The sequence below is a fragment of the Mytilus edulis genome, chromosome 1 (genome assembly GCF_963676685.1).
Source record: "Mytilus edulis chromosome 1, xbMytEdul2.2, whole genome shotgun sequence".
Taxonomy (NCBI): Eukaryota; Metazoa; Mollusca; class Bivalvia; order Mytilida; family Mytilidae; genus Mytilus; species Mytilus edulis.
Window position 1 is genome coordinate 35,462,328 of NC_092344.1, and position 23,340 is coordinate 35,485,667.

The 23,340-nt window shown below is 31.7% G+C and overlaps 1 protein-coding gene across 1 annotated transcript; it reads right to left on the reverse strand.

The window, feature by feature from the left end:
* Nucleotides 1-867: 867 nt before the first annotated feature.
* On the reverse strand, nucleotides 868-23,183 carry LOC139481880 (tax1-binding protein 3 homolog). The gene is made up of 4 exons (XM_071265401.1): nucleotides 23,090-23,183; nucleotides 16,015-16,167; nucleotides 7,885-7,962; nucleotides 868-7,201 (listed from the first exon to the last, which is right to left on the reverse strand). The coding sequence occupies exons 1-4, from the start codon at nucleotides 23,129-23,131 to the stop codon at nucleotides 7,022-7,024; spliced, it is 453 nt and encodes a 150-aa protein (XP_071121502.1). The 5' UTR covers nucleotides 23,132-23,183; the 3' UTR covers nucleotides 868-7,021.
* Between the last annotated feature and the right edge of the window lie 157 nt (nucleotides 23,184-23,340).

Here is a 23,340-nt window from a genome sequence, read left to right on the forward strand (position 1 = left end):
ATAAACAATTCATCATCTATTGCTAGCAGGTTATTCTTTTTTTCAGATTTATTTCCTTTTGTACACATTAACATCTTCCTGCATATTGTCTGGTATAATATGTATGTCCATCCGTTCCTGAACACGATATTTTTTTCCAGTATTTACCAGGCTAGGATATTCATTTGCAAAGTTTTTCTTGCAAGAAAATCAAATGGTCATCCCCTAATGGCTGACCTCTGGTGTTTTAATGGTTGTCACATGCATGAGAATGAAAATGGGGAACATGTTAAAGATCATCAACCCAACCAAAGAGCAGACTACAGCAGAGGGCTACTGATGGGTCTTCAATGCAACAAGAAAATCCAGCACCAAGCGATGGTCCTCAGTGGGCCCCTAAATAAAATTGTGTACTAGTTCAGTGAAAATGGACCTCACAATAAACTCCAATACATATAAATGAACTAAAATTAAAAATTACAAGACTAACAAATGCCAGAGGCTCCTGACTTGGGACAGTTACAAAAATGCGGAATGGTTAAACATATTTTGTGATATCACAACCCTTCCCCTATACCTCTAGCCAATGCAGAATAAAGAAACATATAGCAATATACACAGTAAAACTCTGTTTAAAAGAAGTCTAAGTCTGATATCAGAATAGAAAACAAAATTAACTAAGCAAAATGACAATGATAAATAAACAACCAAAGGACTTCTACCAGTTACTGACATGCGAGCTCCAGACCTCAATTGAACTGATTGAAAAATCAAGTAAAATCCCTCTATACATCACTCAATATCCAAGACAAATGGATAAACCACTCAACATCCAAGGAGATTGCCAAATCTTTAGAATTCAATTTCTATAAATAAAACAAACAAATATTTTTATATCATAAATAAAATTTTAATGAAAAAAAATACTAACAACAGAGACAATTCTAATATAATTTTAACCTAATTTTTACTCATCATTTGTTGTAAAATTCTTGAATAAAATGCCATATACTAAAAGTAATCGCTACATAAGCAATTTCACAACAATGATAAACAACTTAAAAAAAAATAAACATGTTAATACAAGATCATTTATGCCATGACTTCTGCCAGTTCTAAAAACAGGTTTGACATTTTGAAAAAAATACCACTTGTTTCAAGTCCTCAAAAAATGTCCAGAATCTTTGAATAAAGTCCCATAACTCTTGGGAAGCAAATTTGGAGATTCTAAATATTGATCATCAAGCCCTGCAACAACAGAGTAAAGTTTGAGTAAAATTTATCATAGTCTACTTGTGTAAGAGAGTAGTATATTTTAAAATCATTTCTGACTGTTTTAAATTAAGTCCAATAACTTGAATAAAAAGCTTAAGAAAAAAAAATCAAAATTAAAAGGATACTTTCTTCCATGGATTCAAATATTCAATTCAATGTTTCTGTAATTTGATCAAACCATTTTATAGCTTTTGTAAAAATATGAACTCTGTTGGATGCATGGGCAAATAAAAAACAATAGTACATATATAACCATAATGTGTCCAATCTATGATAGATATATAAAGATGAAGAAAGTCTCTCTATAAATGTACAACATGGCAGTTTCACAGCTAATTTAAAATATGCCCTAAATGTAATGAAAACAAATGAGTCATTGTAATTTTATTTGAAAAACAAAAGAAGATTTGAAATATAAACTTACACTTAAAATTTGTAAACTTTTACCGTGTAGGATATTTTTTTAACTTTTAACTCTAGGGAAGTAATAAATATTTAAAAAATTTAAAACCAACTCTTTATATCATAATGACTTCTTCTTGTTAATTTTATCATGCACTTAATGCATCAACCAAAGACGTTTTATGATTATTATTTAAATTTGAATCCTGAAACTGCAGTTGACTTAAACCTAATGACTGCTACATTAGTATGAAAACATATGAATCAACTTAACATTTTCCCTTTAGTTTTTTTGCTTTCAATGATTAAAATTTACCTCCTACAAATCATTCCTTTAATGATGGAAGCATGAGAAATGGCACAAATTTTATCTTAAAAATTGCACAAAATTGTAATGTCATTCAGTCGTCAAAATAAGTAATGGCTATATAGAACCTGTTTCAAAAAAAGATTTTTTGTCAGCACTTGTTTCACAAATAGTCTGAAATGACCCATGATTTATCATATACTCAAGTTTTTAACAAACTTTAGCAAAAATAAAAATAAAAATTTGTTGCACGAATAAATTTCAAACATACAAATACCACTACATAGATAATTTAAGTGTGTATTCCTAATGGGAATAAAACCATTAATTCATGGCCCCCATTACTTTCTATTCTAAATTCTATAATTTCCAGTTCTCATAGCTATGTGTTTTTAATCTTTATAAAGTAACAGTCCTAAACAATACCTTCCCCTGGTGTATGCTGTTTAAATCAACATACAGTTATATTAATAAAGAGCCAATGGTTCCTGGAAGTTCAGAAGTTGCAAAAACAGTTGCTTCTATTCTGATAAACAGGCAAAGAACGCCATGTATTCTAATTTCATACAAAACAAACATTCATCAAGGGTTCAGTTGTGATTCCAGATCTCATACCAAAATTACCCACATTTCCTACATATTTTAGAATTGAAAGCTATGTGTAAGAACTGTTTGTTTGAAATACATGTAAGTACATGTACTAGATTCTAATATGTTCTTCATCACCAGGCCCAAATTAGTGGTTCTATGCCATTATGATTATTTGCTAAATATGGTCCCAAATAAAAAATATAACATAATAGAAATAATAGCATAATAAGATGATGTCATCTGGAAAAAGCAAAAATACCATGTATCATACAACCTTGTAGAAATATAAAGAATATTCGAAAGACATTCACATACATTTATTACATACAGAAATATAAATAAAAATTTCAAAAAGCAATTTAAAAGTCAATTATATATGTATATATTGAGTAAACAAATTTAAAAATAACAGATGACATTTAACATACACATATTTTGATACTTTGGCGATGTAATAATAGCTTAAGAATATGAAATTTCTTTGTAAATGTAATAATAGCTTTAAGAATATGAAATTTCTGAATTTCTTTGACTATGTAATAATAGCTACATGTATTAGAATATGAAATTTCTTTGTACATGTAATAACTTTAAGAATATGAAATTTCTAAATTTCTTCGTCTATGTAATAATAGCTTCAAGAATTGGAAATTTCTTCGTACATGTAATAATAGCTTTAAGAATAGGGAATTTCAAACAAGCTAAGCTTCAAGGAATATTTTTAAAATTCAATACACTGTATCCATAAAGACAGGCTTGTTTTTATGAAAACTGTCAAACAATACCCACATAAACAGTTGTCTTTCAAAGTCCTGATAGACTCTATTAGCACTTATTCTATTGATTAAAAAAACTTAACATTTAACTTTGGCAATGATGTTGCTGAAAAGTGATAATTATAAAGGGTTCACTACTTTTATTGGAGGCCAGACAAAATTATACTTATATGATATGTTATGAAGTTTATATATGAGATATGTGTAAATTATCATGTAAGTAAATCCTTTGTGATACAAACCACGACAAGTCTATCTTTCGACCTTTAAATAGAACAGAGTGTGGAAACAGGGAATGTGTCAATGAGACAACAACCCGAGCAAAAAGCAGAAAACAGCCTAAGGCCACAAATTACGCCTTCAAATCAGGAGAAAATCCTTCACCTGGAGGTAAGCTTCAGCTGGCCCTTTAATAATAATGTATATTATTCAGCAAAATAGCCACCAAACTTAACAGTGAAGCATACAAAAAAGTATATGTTTAATACCTCCTAGCATTAGATATAACAATAGAGTACTGCCTGCATAACTGATTATGATTTAATTTTATGTAGAAAGTCTTTAACATCAAGGTCTAAATTTAAAATAAAGAAAAAAACAACCTTAACATTATCAAATGTCTTTGAAAAAAGGTCAAGGTTAGATGAACCCTGCAATTGATTTGCACACTTCCAATTAATCTAGACAACTCTTCTAGCTAACTTTTCACTTAAAGTATCTGAAATACAAACCTTATCTTAAAATTCTAACGCAAACCAATACCATGAAAATGTTGCTAATGTCAGATGAACCCTGTTAGACATAAAAATTTACATCTGGCAGTCATTCAATATACTAAATATTGTTGACCTTATAAATATAGTATGTGTGAGACGAACCTTGTCACGAAAACTAATGATGGCATCTACAAACTAAGGTGTCTATTCAAAGCACTTAATAAAACAAGAATGTGTCCCCAGTACATGGAAACCCCACTCGCACTTTCATTTCCTATGTTCAGTGGACCGTGAAATTGGGGTCACAACTCTAAATTTGGCATTAAAATTAGAAAGATCATATCATAAGGAACAATGTATACTAAGTTTCAGGTTGATAGACTTCAACTTCATCCAAAACTACCTCGACCTATAACTTTAACCTGAAACGGGACAGACGAACGAACGAATGAACGAACAAACAGACAGACGTACAGACCAGAAAACATAATGCCCCTCTACTATCCTAGGTGGGGCATGAAAATGTTGGTGAAAGTGTGGGAAAATATTCATCTGTATAACCATGTGTAACAAGAAAATTTTAATTCCAAAATCTTTTCCAAACTTATTAATTAAACTGATATAATTTTTTAATACTCTATAAAATGATAATCACCAACCAAATGTATGTTTCATTGCACCAACATAATTGATTAAAACTATCATATTAAATTATAAACATTTAGCACATTTAGTAAACAAAAATTTGGAAAATTATGTGGGTTTTTTTCAGATCATAAACAAGAGGTGAAATAAAGCTGTCTTCAAAACTCTTTGATCCATATATTGTAAAAAAAAAAAGCTATAAAAAATAGTTCTTGGGAGGTTAAGCACATTATAAAAGAAATCTTACATATATTCAATAAATGCTAAATTGTGTTCAATGCAAACGCACAATATTGACTTTGATGCCCGAATAAAAAAAGACTATAAAAATTTAAATACAACCACTTGACTAATACAGCATGATCAACAATTCATATGAGAATAAAAACAACAAATACTGTAGATTCATATATTTTCTTAGGTACCAATTTTCATGGACTTAGAGATAATGCTATTTTTGTAGATAGTTAATTTCGTTGCTACTCAAAAGTTTGTGCATTTGGATGGAGACAATCATACTTTGTTGAATTTTTAAATTCATGGTTCCTCTATATCCATAAACCAGAAGACAATCATACTTTGTTGACCATTTAAATTCATGGTTCCTCTATATCAATGAAATCAATGAAAATTGGTATCCCTTGAAATACAATGAAACCACAGTATCTTACAAAACAACCAATAAAATCAATGATATATATTTCATACGAAGAGGAAACGATTTGTATAAAATAGGCCTTGAAAATAACAAGAGAATAAGGTATAAGTGTGCTCAATGAAATATATTTCATACCAAGAGGAAACCATCTGTATAAAATAGGCCTTGAAAATAACAAGAGAATAAGGTATAAGTGTTCTGTTTATGACAAAAGATAAATAAGATTATTGTTTGTAATGTTTTTTCAGTAAATACATCATTTGTAATTGAAAGAGCTTCCCTTTTGGTAAGTGAAATTTTTCAAAATTTGTTAAAAACCATTTGAAAGCAATGAATTTGTAAAGATTTGTTTATAAGAAAAATATAATGTTGAAGCAAAATATATTTGCCTATAATTTTGGAAAACATGTGGCATAGAGAAAGGAAATTGGGAATAAGTCAAAGAGACAACAACCCGACCAAAGAGCAGAAGACAGACCAAGACCACCAAATTGCACCAATGGGTCTTCAACACATCAAGAAAATCCTGCTACCCGAGACAGGCTCCAACTGGCCCCTATTAAAACAATAATGTATACTAGTTCAGCAAAATAGAGCCACACTTAACTCTGAAACAAACAAATGAACCAGAATGAAAAATAAACCACACAAGACTAAAATAGGCTAGAGGTACCCTACTTTCGCTATGTGCAACATTCAGTATGATTTTGTATTGCTACTTATTTATTGTAATTAAATTTTGTTAAAAGAGCCAATTGTACAAGTATACAAATATTTTTTTTCTCCAAAAGACTTTTAAAATGTTTTCTATGATCTTCTATGACCACAGTTTCTATATATTAGACATTTTACATAACAAAACATGATTCTATTTTCACATCTACTTTTTACAATACATAAATTCAACACTAATGACAATTCATTGTAATAAAATGTTAACAAGGAGCACCTCTTTAGTATTTTTAACATAAAATAACTAATGTACAAATGAAAACATATGCATCTGAAAATTTACTGAGATTCAAATATTTGTTTCATGTTACAATATTTATTTTCAATTCATAATTTAGGAAATTTTTTTTGTGCAGAATCATTGAATTGCCTGAATAAGAAAATTTTGTAAACCACTTGAAATTCAATCTAAAACTTGTAATACAATGTATTTGCCTACAGGTCTTACCTTTCAGTTTTAAAAGCTACAAATAGTTATCAGAAGCCATAATCTAAAAACAAAATTCATTGATAAAATATCAAAATTTACTACTGTAGATTAATTTATTTTTTGTGGGTACCAATTTTAATGGTTTGAAGAAGGATACTTGTTTTTTCTATCTGGCCAATGTTTGCATACAAGCCTATATGTATACTTTATTGAACACTAAAATTCTTTTTTCATCTGTTCCCTAGAAAATCCATGAAGATTGTTACCCGCTAAACTAAAATGATTTTTGGGTTGAAAAATATAAAATGTTATTTGAATTTGGTGGATTTTTTGTGGCTGAACACATAATTTTTATGTTTAGTATGAAGTGATTCATACAAATTTTGAATCTTTGTATGTGTTTGATATAAATGAATCAACGAAGGCAAGTCCTATACTGGCTCTTATGAAAACATTATTATCTAAAAATATTAAAATACAACGAATAATTTGATCCTATTTTAACCCAGACTACTGATACTGCATTGGATAATCCGGTTGTTGATTATATGCCTGGAACTGAGGTTGCTGTTGGTTTTTCTGTAAATTTGGCACACCTTTACGATAAACTAGCATATTTAAAACTGGTTTCCTCTGAATATACTCCACAGCCTTACGATGTGTGACTACTGTCATGTCATGACCATTTACCTGAAATATAAATAATTTAAATCAAACTTGCTGCTCACAAGCCGATTACTTCTAGTTTGCTGAATGGTTCAGTTAATATTATATGCATTTACAGTTACAGTACTTTTTTTTCTATCCCATTGAAAATGAAGTACTTTTCACTCAAATTATGAGGAAAAAGTCATTTGTAGGGTGACCTATAGTTGATAACATGTCATTAAGTCTCTGATTGCAAGTTGTCTGATTGGCAATCATTACCACATCTTCTTATTTTTTACATTTTTTTCTATGTACCAAGTTTCAAACTAATGAGACCTTACTAAATGTAATAGGAAATACAACCAATAAATCTTTGAAAGAAAAGATTTATACATGGAAACAGTTCTAAAATGTTCCTAAAAAAAGTTATCAAAGGGAAGGTAAGCCATTTTGGATTGAAAGACAGGGTCAATAAATAAAATCTTAAGATTACAATAATAAAATTTGGTGTCCTTTGGTTAACTCTATCACTATGACAACTCTGTAGAAGTTGAACATGGGCTATTGGTCACTCTAACTGCTTTATGAATGCTCTACCTCATTTCATCAGATATTCCTGCAAGATACACTTACCAGTAAAGATCATGATTTTTTATTACATCAGTTGCTCAAGAGAGCAGCCATTTAGAATGAAAAAGGCCATATATTTTGATGTTTGAAAGTACCTGTAAAATTTTGTCATGAACTGTTAATCCACATCTTGCAGCAGGTCCTTCGTCATGTATGTAAGTGACATAGATACCCTGAAAATAGAAAGTTTCTCCCATATTTTAATAATAAAAACAAGAGGCTGTCACAACGACAGCAAACAGGATTTATTAACATTTATTTGTGTCCTGGCAATATCACAAGAACCATAACTGATGAATGCTGAAAGTGAAAATCGTCAATATCAAATTTGACCTCCATTTTGTAGTCAGTATCAACATATTAAAATTTGAAAGCTTAGATTGAATGGTTCATTAGTAAATGCAACAACGTGAATGGAAACGCCATTTTACGATCTTTCTAGAACCATAACTCCTGAACGGTAAAAGTCAAAATCGTCATTATTGAATTTGACCTCTATTTTGTCATCAGTAACAACATATAAAAATTTCAAAAGCTTTGGTTGAATGGTTTATGAGAAAATGCACGGACACGACTGGAAACACCATTTTTCAATCTTTCAAGAACCATAACTCCTTAACGATAAAAGTCAAAATCGTCATTATTCAACTTGACATCCATTTTGTCATCAGTAACAATATATTAAAATTTGGGAAGCTTTGGTAGAACAGTTCATGCATAAATGCACGGACACGACTGAAAACTCCATTTTTCAATCTTTCAAGAACCATAACTCCTGAACTGTAAAAGTCAAAATTGTCATTATTGAACTTGACCTCCATTTTGTCATCGGTAACAACATATTAAAATTTATGAAGCTTTGGTAGAACAGTTCATGCGTAAATGCACGGACACGACTGGAAACTCCATTTTTCAATCTTTCAAGAACCATAACTCCTGAACGGTAAAAGTCAAAATCGCCATTATTGAACCTGACCTTCATTTAGTTGTCAGTAACAACATATTAAAATTTTAAAAGCTTTGGTTGAACGGTTCATGAGTTAATGCACGGACAACATTTGATTGCCGCCTGCCAACCCGCCCACCGTACATCCCCAAATCAATAACCGACATTTTTGTCACAAAAATCCGGTTAATAATATATATACGGTACCATGAATATAGAAAAAATAATTCATTCTTTAAACTTTCATGTTTTATTCACATTTAGTTCACTATTTATAATTCTGCAACTAAAACTACAGGTCGAAGATACTCTAAAGGGAATCAAAATTCACAAGAAGATGAGTGACTGACATAACTTTACAATGTATTTTTGTCCACCCCTTTTTAATTACAAGGATGAAAAATTTTGTCCTGCATTTTTTTTAGCTGTAATCTCTGTCCTGCCTTTTTATTTTTCACTCTAATCGGTCCTGCCTTTTTTTTTTTTAGTTTATCCTGACTTTTTTTTACCTAAATTGTCGTCCTGACTTTTTTTTTTTGCAAGTGTCACATCCTGCCTTTTTTTTACTCAAAACTCCTGTCCTGCCTATTTTTTTCAAATTTCATCCTAGCCCCCCATAAAAATCAAATGGTAGCTCCCTAAACCATAAATATTGTCTATTAAACTTTAAGAACTCTATTGATTGACAAGTTTTCTGTCTTTTAACATCAGAACACAATTCTTTTCGACGTCAAGGCCTTATATTTGTTGTAGGATGCAATTAAGAGACCATAGCACATACCATTGTACAATGTCTAATCAATTTTAAATAGAAATTACATTTTAAATATTTGTTTAGAGAATATATCAATATTTCTTATTATTCTCTAACCAAATAAGGAAGTGGTGTGTTTATACGATCATAGAATATCGAAATAAATTATATTTATAGTTGGTCATTCACATGTACCTCTTTCATTTTCAATACAATATATCTATGTAGACCTTGTATATAAGTAATTTGAAGAGAGACGTCATAATGTCAAGATTTAGTAGGGGGAATATTTCAACTTAAGTATAAAGATAAAGAAATAATAATATTTTATGTTGAGAACTTGTGGTGCTGTAAATTTCAAACTTTAACTTTGTACTTTGTTTTATCAGATATATATAACTCCGCAATTGGCAAAATTGAAGTTTCTCATCGGTATTGGGACGTATACATCCAAGTACCTATACTTAAGTATGACCACGAAAATAAGAACTGTACACACTAATATTTACATACGTATGTAAAGTAAATCTAATTTAATACATTCTAAATCTATTTCATCTCGAGAGAAAAGTCAAATGGATGACTGATGTAATCGATTGCTGATTTATTACATTTTAAATGAACTTTATTAAAAACAATTTTGCAATGTCATACAAAAAAGGTTAAAAGTGCGAAAATAAATTTCAAAATAGAAACTCTTATCTGTACTTCATGATATGCATCTATGCACATTGTACTTTAAGTGAAAGTATGTTGGTTGTGTTGAATTAAGCAGAAAGCAAAATAAACAATAAAGCAATAGCATTTCTTATTTTTCAACCATTAAAACAATAAGTAGGTTCAACAAAATTTTGTACTTAAAACTCTGATAAACTTGGAAAAATTATTTTTCCTTACCCCCTACAACACAGAAAATATTGAATACTTTGTAGCAGTGTCATAAACAAATTAAATGACTTATTTACATTGGGTAACTATGTGCTCTGTAAGGCGATCTTACTTACATCTCTCTACTTTATACTGTATAGCAATAAAGAAGAATACTATAAATTTAGAAATTAATGTATGTATTTATTATTGTTATATCCCTATCAAATTTCTGGTAAACATTTGAGATATAACTAGACATCATTCAGATGGGAGCCATCTCTGTGGGCCTTGCTGGTAAAAATATTGTATCTTTATTATAGGACATGGGTTTGTCAACTGAAACTCAAATTTTTTTTACATTGATGTTCAATCTTGCCATTCAGCCCTTATTAATACAATTACATACATTTTGTGAAGGGAAATCACTACTGAACATGCAGATATGAATGTAAATTTTGTTTTTAGCAAAACTTATTCTGTCATATTTTTGCATTGATTAAAACATCGCAATCATTTCTGAAATTACAGTAACCATCACTTTCCATAAGCCTCAAAATCTCTACAACCAATAAACAAGTATCTTTGAAAATTCCAAACATGTTGAGTTCTTGACATTCACATTTAGATATGAGAAAAAGCCTAACCCAAAAAGACATTTTGCTACAAGAAGTCTTTTACAATAGAATAGAGACTGACAGTGGGGATTGTGTCAAAGAGTCAAACAACAACCCGACCAAAGAGTAGGGGAATGTGTCAAAGAGTCACACAACAACCCGACCAAAGAGTAGGGGAATGTGTCAAAAAGTCACACAACAACCCAACCAAAGAGTAGGGGAATGTGTCAAAGAGTCACACAACAACCCGACCAAAGAGTAGGGGAATGTGTCAAAGAGTCACACAACAACCCGACCAAAGAGTAGGGGAATGTGTCAAAGAGTCACACAACAACCCGACCAAAGAGTAGGGGAATGTGTCAAAGAGTCACACAACAACCCGACCAAAGAGTAGGGGAATGTGTCAAAGAGTCACATAACAACCTGACCAAAGAGTAGGGGAATGTGTCAAAGAGTCACACAACAACCCGACCAAAGAGTAGGAGAATGCGTCAAAGAGTCACACAACAACCCGACCAAAGAGTAGGGGAATGCATCAAAGAGTCACACAACAACCCGACCAAAGAGTAGGGGAATGTGTCAAAGAGTCACACAACAACCTGACCAAATAGTAGGGGAATGCGTCAAAGAGTCACACAACAACCCGACCAAAGAGTAGGGGAATGTGTCAAAGAGTCACACAACAACCCGACCGAAGAGTAGAAAACAGCCCATGGTCACCATACATATTAATGTAGTTAAAATAACTTTATTTATTAATCCTTTCAAATTGATGTATACCACAAAATGATTCTGTGAGCTAAATATGATTGACCTCAATTCATAATAATTGACATATGCCTGACCAAAACATAGTTTGCTGGGCAGATATGAAGATCACATAGAATAATAATGTATCCATTGAACATGGATGGCCAACTTACACTATAATTTTTTATGTTCAGTGACTGTGAAATTGAGGTCAAAACCACATTATTTGGCATTAAAATTAGAAAGATCATATCATAGGGATCATTTGTTTATGTGTTACATATTTGTTTTTCATTCATTTTTTTGTATACATAAGGCCGTTAGTTTTCTCATTTGTATTGTTTTACATTGTCATTTCGGGGCCGTTCATAGCTAACTATGCGGTATGGGATTTGCTCAATGTTGAAGGCCATACAGTGACCTATAGTTGTTAATTTCTGTGTCAATCTGGTCTCTTGTGGAGAGTTGTCTCATTGGCAATCAAACCACATCTTCTTTTTTATATAAAGATTAAGGCATTAAACATCATAGAACCATTACAATGAGGTCAAAGTCATATGACACCTTTCTATCCTATATAAGCTAATTATAATTACCTAATTACTTATTGCAATTGAGAAACTTACATAAGCCCAAAAAACAACAAACGAATTGACCATTAATAAACCATAAAAGAGGTAGTATGATTACAATGACTAATATCCTCTTGCATAGGGGGCACAGTTCTGAAAGAAGGTTCTAGCATTACACTGCAACAAAAGATTCCTTGTTACTTCAATGTTTATTTCTAAACATGTATTTCTAAACATGCAAAGGTTTAATACACCTTATTCAAACAAAGTAATAAAAACTATGATCAAACACTTTGATTGAAATAATTAACAGTTTAATATCAAAATTAGAATCTGTTTTTTTTACAATCATGGCAAATCGATCAAAGTTTAGAACAAATATTTCTTTCACCAGATCTACAAGTGATAGTGTGTTTTTATACTTTGGTCTGATATCTTGAAATTCTTCATTCTTTTAATATGGTTTAACACTACTATTTACTTGTACATCAAACAGGATATAATTATATGTTTCACAGAACCGAACACAAAATTGAGCCTAAGGTTACCAGGTTAGACAAGAGCACATCATAGGGTGAACTCTAAAAATAGCAAAAATGCTGACATGACACGCCAGGATTGTTGTCTTATATTATTAATTAATCAATATTTTGTTCTAACTGGTCATTAGCACATGATAATCTTCACAATTATTGAAAAATAATAGACCATAAAGAATGTTAGGCCGCATGAATTTTCATTCATGAATGATTAATAGTTGCCAAAAATTCAGTGGCAAATATTACACATATATGCAATGCACCACAATTTTGATGAAATATGAATAACCTGTACAACAGAGTTATCAGTCTACTTGATAGTCTGAAATGTGAGACTGATATTTAGTCAGGCAAATAACAAGAATGTGTCCTCAGTACACAAATGCCCCACTCGCACTATCATTTTCTATGTTCAGTGGACCATGAAATTGGGGTAAAATCTCTAATTTGGTATTAAAATTAGAAAGATCATATCATAGGGAACATGTGTACCAAGTTTGAAGTCAATTGGACTTCAACTTCATCAAAAATTACCTCGACCAAAAACTTTAACCTGAAGCGGGACAGACGGACGGACGAACGAACGAACGGACGAACGAACGGACGAACGAACGAACGGACGCACAGACCAGAAAACATAATGCCCCTCTACTATCGTAGGTGGGGCATAAAATGATCTGACTGACCAAAATATAATTTACTGGCCAGACAGGAAAATTGACAACATCTTTCTAACCATAGGACAGACAGTTGGCAATAGTAGTCTGACCTAACCAAATTTTGCTAGAAATGTCAGGCAGTCATGCATATTTCAGGACCTCTTAAGTTCATAAGGAAATATTCTATAGGTCAACACAGTGTCCTACTTGGAAACTCTGTCCTACTTGGACACTCTGTCTTTGACACTCTGTCTTGATTTTTACTGCTCAATTCCAGGTGCTTGAAACTGAGTAAATAGAAATTTAATAGTATTTGGGTTGACCTTGTCAGGGATCAAACACATAACCTCCTACACTCACTTTGCAAATGGCTCACCACAAGACCACAGTTAATCACCATTGATAATGAATGAATGAAAAAATTAAAAGTCTATGTAAACAAGGTAGACTTAAGTACATGTGTGAAACTTAAGACTTGAAGTTTAAAAGAAAACTTTTGGTCAAAGTACAACAAAAACAATCTTTCTTTTCATTTTTCACACTCTTTTAAACCAAAAACTAATATTTCCCTCAACATGCTTCATCGCAATAATCCAAGGTACTCATGTTTGCAGTCTTCATATAAAAACAAATAGTGGGATCTGGTAACTCTTACTAAAACAATTTGAACTGTTAGCTATTACCAGGTACATGTACTCACAAGTTAAACCCAAGGTATTAAATATTTTTAAACAGGATGTTGATGAGCAATCAATGTGAAACCCATAACATGGTATATCATGCTCTTATTTAAAACTGATTAAGATTTTCAAAGTGCCTTGATTTGTTGTTGTGTACAAAAATTGACTGAAATTTCATACATTCTATAGCCATTATGCATTTAATTGTGTAATAGAATTCAAGTATTCTGTAAATAGAAAGTGGATGAGGAATCAATCTGAAAATGCCTAACAACATGAAGCTTGATTCCATATTTCAGTAAATATATAAAAGATCTGGTATGATAAGGATTTCCACAAGAGACACAGAAATTAACAACTTTTGGAGTTCCTGGGAAAATGTGATAACAAAATTTATTATATGTGGTCCAAGGACACAGTTATCATCCTTTGTTTTTCGTTGTCTACGAATATAGTCCCTAGAGTGAACAGTGTATAACTTGCATTTTTTGTTTGATACACTTTCCCAATTTATTTCTTGATATTTAATGCATGAAATATTAAGTATGGGGGTAAAATTACATATTAAAAATTTTTTGGTGCTGAATCTTTATGTTAAGTAGTGATTTGGTCCAGGTTAAACAGGTCAATTTTATTACGTCTGAAACTGTCCAACTGAATTATAGACCCCCTTAACACAGAATTGTCAGTATTTTGAGTTAGAGCTGGTAGAAGTTTCTATAATTTTGATATTATTTGTCCCACTATTATTAAACTACACTGTAAAAATCTTTTTGAGATAGAGCAGGTGCAATTTGTTTAATTTGAATTTATTGTCTAAAATTAATGCACTACTAAATAACTGTGTTCTCGGGCCATGTGTACATGGCCACCATGTTTAAGAATCAATAAGTTTTCAGTGTGGATGAATATGAAAATGCATCACTTAAAGCTTGATACCAAATTTCATGGAGCTCTGATTTGTAGTTCCTGAGAAATAAACGGCTCGCTAAGCGCAGCTGGATATGGCCTCAGAGGTCCAACCCTGAACAATTGGGGCAAAAATGGACACAATACACGTCTGAATTTGGATTGTAATTAAATATTTTACGTATTATCGGTTTCAGAATAAATGTAGTCAAAGAACTTGAAATTGGTAATATGAATTAACTTTATGTTTAATTAAAGATTTCTTGCTGTTTTTTGTTTGTTTTTTTATGGATAAAAACCTGCAACTCAGAAACGTAAAAGCTTGAAAGGGAGCTCATTTCAATAGATATAAACCATCTACCACAATTTCTTGCAAGTTAGTGAAAGCATTCTTGAGTTATTGTCTGAAACAAGAAAATCTACCTTTTTAATAATGAATAAAACCCCAGAACTCTGAAACATAAAATCTATAAAATTTATAAAAAAACAAAAGGGGGCTCACGTCAATAGATATAAACAATTAATTTTTTTTCAGCACAGTTTAGATTAAAGAAATGTACAAAATACTGGTTTGCCTAATAGGACATGTATCTCAGATTTGTGGAAATTCACAGTGACAATAAAATGCCTAAGTATTTATTCAAACACTTTCTAAAATCACAGCTCAAGGGAAATAACTCAAAAGAGTAGCAGTATTATAACAATCTCCCATGCAGAGTTGTCGGTCCTTGCTCTCTCTCATGCAGAGTTGTCGGTCCTTGCTCTCTCTCAATTGAGAGAGAGCAAGGACCGACAACTCTGCATGGGAGATTGGTATTATAATTGCTTCTGAATGTATGTAAAGTCACTTTACATCTAAAAATAAACTATGATACACATAAAAGAAATTGCAGCCTAACATTCAAATAAATCTTTTATCATGTTTAAGTTACCTTATCAGGGTATCCTTGAGGGCTCTTTGAATTATCTTGGTCTATTCCTCCACCAATTCTAAATCCACATTTATATTTAGGTTTGCCATCAGCTCCCATTATAGGATTACCTAACTCATCTTGTTCTGGATCTTTATTCAATACCAATGGAATCTAAAATCATATAACAGAATCAAAATGGCTGATTTCTATTTTTAATGGTTATTAAACCTTCTTTCAAACAATCTGATGAATGGAATTTTGAAGGTATCTTTTCCTCAAAAGGCAAGGAATACAACTTATACTAATATTTATCCATTTAAGGGAATTCTTTTTATTTCTTTCTTGTAAAATCTTTGTTTTCATTTAAATAGAGGCCAAGGATAGGTAGCAGAGGCTGGAATTCACCTATTTTTGTTTGACAACTTATGCTTGTTATGGGGACATATGGTTGGAACCCCATCTTTATATACAAGACTTTCATGTGTTGGAATACCCTCTTTTAAAAATTTGTAAGGGTTCTACAGAATCCAGTGTCTCGCCTACTTTTGCTGTTAATTGCAGGCTCAACAAAAAAGAGGAAAAAATCAATAAAAATATTCCTCTCGATACTATCTTTGGTTGTAAGAAACTTCTATCCCCTGTTTATAAAACTTATAAATGCTTAACTGCAGACTGTATGTAATGTTAACTGATAGAAAAACTAAGTTCATTTCTAAGTAAAATACGGATAAACAGGTACAAAATTTTAACAAAATTTCCTTCCAGATACTAGACATACTAGCTTTTGATCATAAACAAGCTTCTGTCTAAGTTGGTACAAATCAAGGATAGTATAAGAAAATTATTAAAATTTTAAAACTTGAACCACAGAGTGAGTGAATGTACTATTTCCTGGCAGAAAAAACTAAGTCCATTTATAAGTAAAATACAGAAAAACAGGAATTTTTTTTTTACAAAAATTTACCTCTGGATACTATATTTTAATCATAAGCATGTTTCTGTCCAAGTTTAGTACAAATTCAGGATAGCTTAAGAAAGTTCTTAAAATTTAAAAAACTTTAACAGTTTTCTCGTTTGAATTGTTTTACATTGTCTTATCGGGGCCTTTTATAGCTCACTATGCGGTATGGGCTTTGCTCATTGTTGAAGGCCGTACAGTGACCTATAATTGTTAATGTCTGTGTCATTTTGGTCTTTTGTGGATAGTTGTCTCATTGGCAATCATACCACATCTTCTTTTTTATATTTCCTAACAATTTTTTTCTTTTTCATTTTATGTAAAGAAATGGCCATGCTTCACATGGGTTATGGGAGTACATCTAATAACATTTATTGTCTTGAGTCAAATGCACTTTTATCATCAGAGTAATACATAATATTCTGTCTTACCATGACTAAAACCAAGATTTTCTATCCAACAAATTAAAACAAATATTATCTTGACCCAATCATTTTATTTTAAAATATATGGATAAAGGGAGACAATTAGTTTTATGTAAATTAAATGATACAAAAACTCAAGGATACAAAAGCTAGACGTCAAAGGTCAACATACATGAAGGTGTGTGATGAAAGTCACCTACATACATGTATTGTGTACATCACATGTCTGCTCTAAATAACTGGGTTTATTCAAAGTGTGAATAGCTAATAATAGAGACAACCAAGCACCTGCCTAATTGACACTTTTTTAAGGAATAAAAGCACTAAGCAGAACTTAAGAAGACAATCCTTTGTATGCAAGTACATGATATCCTAATGGAATGTATTTTCAACAAAAATTATAAAAGCAACTGATTCACTTTAATGATTTTAATTTCAAACAATTTTTATATTTTCACTAAAATTTATATATATAATTACTGTAAATTCAGTAATACATGTGCATGTACTACTTTACCAGGCCAATACAATTATTAAATCAATTGCAAAGACATTTCCTTGATAACCATTCATGTCATTTTCTTAAAGAAGGCTACTTTTTAATTTTTCTTTTAAAAGTCTTTGTTAAAATTGACATAGCATATCTTCCTATATCTATATCTATATATGCCATTATTTTGATCATATAGTGACATAAACTGTAAAAGCAAAGATAGAGAATTTCTTGACTATAAAACTTAATAGCTATGAAAGTAAATTGTTTCTGATGCAACTGAATATATACCATTTTTAACCATGTTTTTTTTCAATTTGCTGTGCATAACTCTTCAAGTCTTATATATAAGAACATGTGTACTTCAAACAGACAAATAATAGTATGTACACAAGAAACAACACAGAAAACTAAAGACTGAGATAGTAACAAGAGCACAATTATTTGTTGTCAGAATAGAATCTGGTATGGCTTATGATTGGATGATACAGGATTGGAATTACTTTTTGAAAGCTAACCCAATTAGTTATAAAATTCTAGAAAATCAAATTCACTTGTAACATGGTATAGAAAATATATTCAATATCTGCATGTGAGATCCATTTATTTTTAGAACCAGCCCTTTTCACTACTGAGTCTATGCAAAGTGTGAATAGCTTACATACATGACATATAGACAATCTACATGCAGCTGACTATGCGGCATGAGTCTTACTTGTTGTTGTCAGTTGGTATCTTGTGGAGTGCGATCATGTAAATACAAAATGTATTTTGTCAAACATTATTACACTAAATTAAAAGTAAGAGCTATGTATTTTTTGAATCAAGTTTGTGAGTAGAAATGAATTGCAGTTTTGATTAACAGGTATATTCAGCTTCAAAGTACGAAAGGTTTTAGTGTTATTCTTTAACCTTTTTTTATAACTGACTTTAACGTATGCTTTAGTTACCCTAACTTGAGAATGAGTGCTCTCATTGGTTAATTAAGATTTAGGAAACTACAAAAGTAGGTGTGGTCTCTATCTGTCACTAAATTATTAAAATGTCTGCTTTAACAAAATCTGTCTCAATCTGCCATCAGAGAAGAGGCAGGAATAGGATTGTACTGCTTGGCTAGCAAAGATGCATTTACCATGTGAATCCATACTTAAAATGACTCATACATGCACAAAACATATATTGAAATTAGGTTTAAAGGCAGCAATGATAACACAAGATGTATACACAACATAGCAGGACAGTTTTATGCTATAGTTAAAGATATGTATAATAAAAGTAAGCTATGTGTCAAAATTGACAACCAATCAACTCCTTTATTTAGATCATTTATTGGAATGAGACAAGGGGATGTTTTAAGCCCCAATTTATGTAAACTTTTTATTAATGATCTTCCTGATGCCTTTTCTTCTTGTGCTAACCATGTCAATGTTAATAACCAAAGGGTTAATTGTTTAATGTATGCTGATGACATTGTTATTCTCTCAGATTCACCAGAGGGATTGCAAGAGAGGTTAACCATGCTTAACAATTACTGTTCTAAATGGTGTTTAAATGTAAATGAGAACAAGACAAAAGTTATATTTTTAATAAAACAGGGTGACATTTTAATCACCCTTTTTACCTAGGTGAAAAAGCTATTGGTTGTACATATAATTATAAATATTTGGGAATCACTTTTATACCCAGTGGAAAATTTTTCAATGTAAAGATGAACTGTACAAAAAGTCTATGAAAGCATGTTTTAAATTACAACAATGTATGTCATCGTCAAAACATAGTGTTTCAACTTTACTTCATTTATATGACCATACTGTAAAACCAATGTTAACCTATGGATGTGAAGTCTGGGGTATGTTTTCTGTAAACTCAGCTGCATGTAAGAACTAAAGGCTCTCAAAAGCCTGTATCGCTCACGTGACTCTACTTGGGCTTTTATCATATAAAAACAGATAAAATTTGGCTACAAAGTAACAACACTTGGCCAGCACCTCATAAAGAAAGGACTATTCATGCTATGTTTGATTTCCTTCAATTCCTTGGTTCTCTAGAAGAAGACTTTTGTATGCATTTCCCATAGGGTCCTATGTTAAACTAAGCCTCCCGCTGGCAGCCATCTTGGATGATGGATCGGAGACAAAGTAACAACACTTGGTCAGCACCTCATAATGAACATTCAAGCTATGTTTGATTTCATTCCATTCAGTGGTTCTCTAAAAGATGTCATTTGTATGCATTTCCCACAGGGTCCTATGGTAAACTAAGTCCCCCCGCTGGCGGCCATATTGGATGATGAATCAGCTACAAAGTAACAACATTTGGTCAGCACCTCATAAGGAAAATTCATGCCATGTTTGGTTTCATTCCATTCCGTGGTTCTCTAAAAGAAGTCATTTGTATTAATTTCCCGTTGGGTCCTATGTTAAACTAAGTTCCCCGCTGGCGGCCATCTTGGATGATGGATCCGCTACAAAGTAACAACACTTGGTCAGCACCTCATAAGGAACATTCATGCCAGGTTTGGTTTCATTCCATTCAGTGGTTCTCTAGAAGAAGTCATTTGCATGCATTTCCCATAGGGTCCTATGTTAAACTAAGTCCCCCGCTGGCAGCCATATTGGATGATGGATCAGCTACAAAGTAACAACACTTGGTCAGCACCTCATAAGGAACATTCATGTCATGTTTGGTTTAATTCCATTCAGTAGTTCTTTAGAAGAAGTCATTTGTATGCATTTCCCAAAGGGTCCTATGTAAAACTAGGTCCCCCGCTGGCGGCCATCTTGGATGATGGATTGGAGACAAAGTAACAACACTTGGTCAGCACCTCAAAAGGAACATTCATGCTATGTTTGGTTTCATTCTATTCAGTGGTTCTCTAGAAGAAGTCATTTGTATGCATTTCCCATAGGGTCCTATGTAAAACTAAGTCCCCCCCTGGTGGCCATCTTGGATGATGGATTGGCAACAAAGTAACAACACTTGGTCAGCACCTCATAAGGAACATTTATGTCATGTTTGGTTTAATTCCATTCAGTGGTTCTCTAGAAGAGGTCATTTGTATGCATTTCCCATAGGGTCCTATGTAAAACTAAGTCCCCCGCTGGCGGCCATCTTGGATGATGGATCGGCTACAAAGTAACAACACTTGGTCAGCACCTCATAAGGAGCATTCATGCCATGTTTGGTTTCATTCCATTCAGTGGTTCTCTAGAAGAAGTCATTTGTATGCATTTCCCATAGGGTCCTTTGTTAAACTAAGTCCCCCGCTGGCAGCCATCTTGGATGATGGATCGGCTACAAAGTAACAACACTTGGTCAGCACCTCATAAGGAACATTCATGCCAGGTTTGGTTTCATTCAATTCAGTGGTTCTCTAGAAGAAGTCATTTGTATGCATTTCCCATAGGGTCCTATGTTAAACTAAGTCCCCAGCTGGGGGCCATCTTGGATGATGGATCGGCTACAAAGTAACAACACTTGGTCAGTACCTCATAAGGAACATTCATGCCATGTTTGGTTTCATTCCATTCAGTGGTTCTCTAGAAGAAGTTCAAAATGTAAAAAGTTAACGACGACGACGACGACGACGGACGACAGACGACGGACGCCAAGTGATGAGAAAAGCTCACTTGGCCCTTCAGGCCAGGTGAGCTAAAAATGATCAATATATTTTAGAAAAGGTGTTTTCAAATGATACATCTGAAAAATCACATATCAAATTTATGAAATATGTTCTAAGTGTAAATAAGAAATCCAGTAATCTTGCTGTGACTTCTGAACTAGGGAGATACCCACTGTATTTTTATATTATATTAGCAATATTGAAATATCATCATCGACTCGATAATTCTACGAACATGTTATTATATGATGCATATTTATGTAGTAAAGAACTTCACAATAATCAGATAATAAAGTGAATACATGGTTTTCAAGTATAGACTGTATTTTAAAAAAAGCTGGGCATACATGGCATACAAACATGTAATTTAAAACCCAGTATCTATTCTTTCACGAAATTTATCAAAGATAAGCTATATAAAAACTATCTCCATTTCTGGAAGAAAATAGAATTAAAGTTTTACAATCAGATCAAGGTAAACTTACTACCTATTTTTCCTTTAAAACTCTATTTTGTTTTGAAAAATATTTGGAACTAAAAGATTTTAGATTAAGACAATCCATCTGTAAAATTAGAATAAGCGCTCATCCGTTAAGGATTGAGACTGATAGATATGCCAAACTTTATGTGAATAGGACACTGAGAAAATGTTTATACTGTACTTTAAATAAAGTTGAAGATGAGATACACTTTGTAACTGAATGTCCACTAGCTATATATTGATTACAGAAATGAGTTTTTTACTGAAATTTCTCCAAATTGTAATAATTTTCAATCTTTAGACAATTTTTCAAAGATTTTATGGCTATTTACACAAGAAAATTTAAATGTGTATAAATGTTTAGGAAAGTATTTATCTAAGTATCTAGAAAATGTAGAAATAAGGAGAAAATCATATATAATAAATGCAAATTAGCCACAAATATACATATTTTGAGTGGTATATGATTTTAAATGTTATATTTTAAAGATGTAAATTGTATTATCTGGTTCTGTCCTGGCCTTTTATAGCATTTTTAATAGTATTAAACAATGTTGTTTTCTTATATGTCTCTAATTTATGTCTAATCTTATGTACTTGTATTTAATGTCATGACAGCTCTTTATAGGGTCCTTTAATTGGAAATAAAAAATTCTTATTCTTATTATAATAATACATCTGATTTAAGTGATAAAGACACTGCTGTAGAAATATCAGAAATAATTTCAGTTTATTCATCAAATAAGTTATAATTTTTGCATGTTTGAAATATGGAATCTATAGTTCAATATTGTACATGTCAGACACTTTAACAAGTATAGAAAAATAAGATGAATCAAAATCTTTCCAAACTAATTTTTACATACTATTAATGCAAAAAAAAAATCATACTGTACTATCTAGCTATAATTTATAGGATTGTTAACTTGAATCATAGCCATAGGGATTTCAATCATTCAAAATCAAATTTTTGAAATTTTTTCTGTTGTCAGAGAGATTGTTGGTGTCAAGAGACCTTAAAAAAGTGTCTCACTAAGTGTGAATTGACCAAGCTAATATCAACTTATTCAACTTCTGCATCGTCAATATAAATTCATCATAAAATATCTCTTACACTGTAACATTCCAATGGATCACCAGCAGTATGACCAGCCATGTTTTCAAGTTCTAAAAATAGGAACAGGTGCCCTTCAACTGGTTCAACTTTCATTTTCGGAATCAATATGTATCGTTAGCAACAAGAGTAAATGCAACCAGTTTCAAAATGAAATTTAATCTTTGTTAGAAAATTTATTTGGTTCTAAAAATCACTATTTAAAGGATAAAATTAACTGGTGAATTACTAGAATTTTAATTTCCAAGCAT

Coding starts and splice junctions, on each gene's coding strand:
- LOC139481880 (XM_071265401.1), bottom strand. CDS start 23,131: ATGGCTGGTCATACTGCTGGTGATCCATTGGAATGTTACAGT. Junction 7,963..16,014: donor CTCAAGGATACCCTGATAAG/GTAACTTAAACA, acceptor TTCTATTTTCAG/GGTATCTATGTCACTTACAT. Junction 7,202..7,884: donor TTCATGACAAAATTTTACAG/GTACTTTCAAAC, acceptor TTTATATTTCAG/GTAAATGGTCATGACATGAC.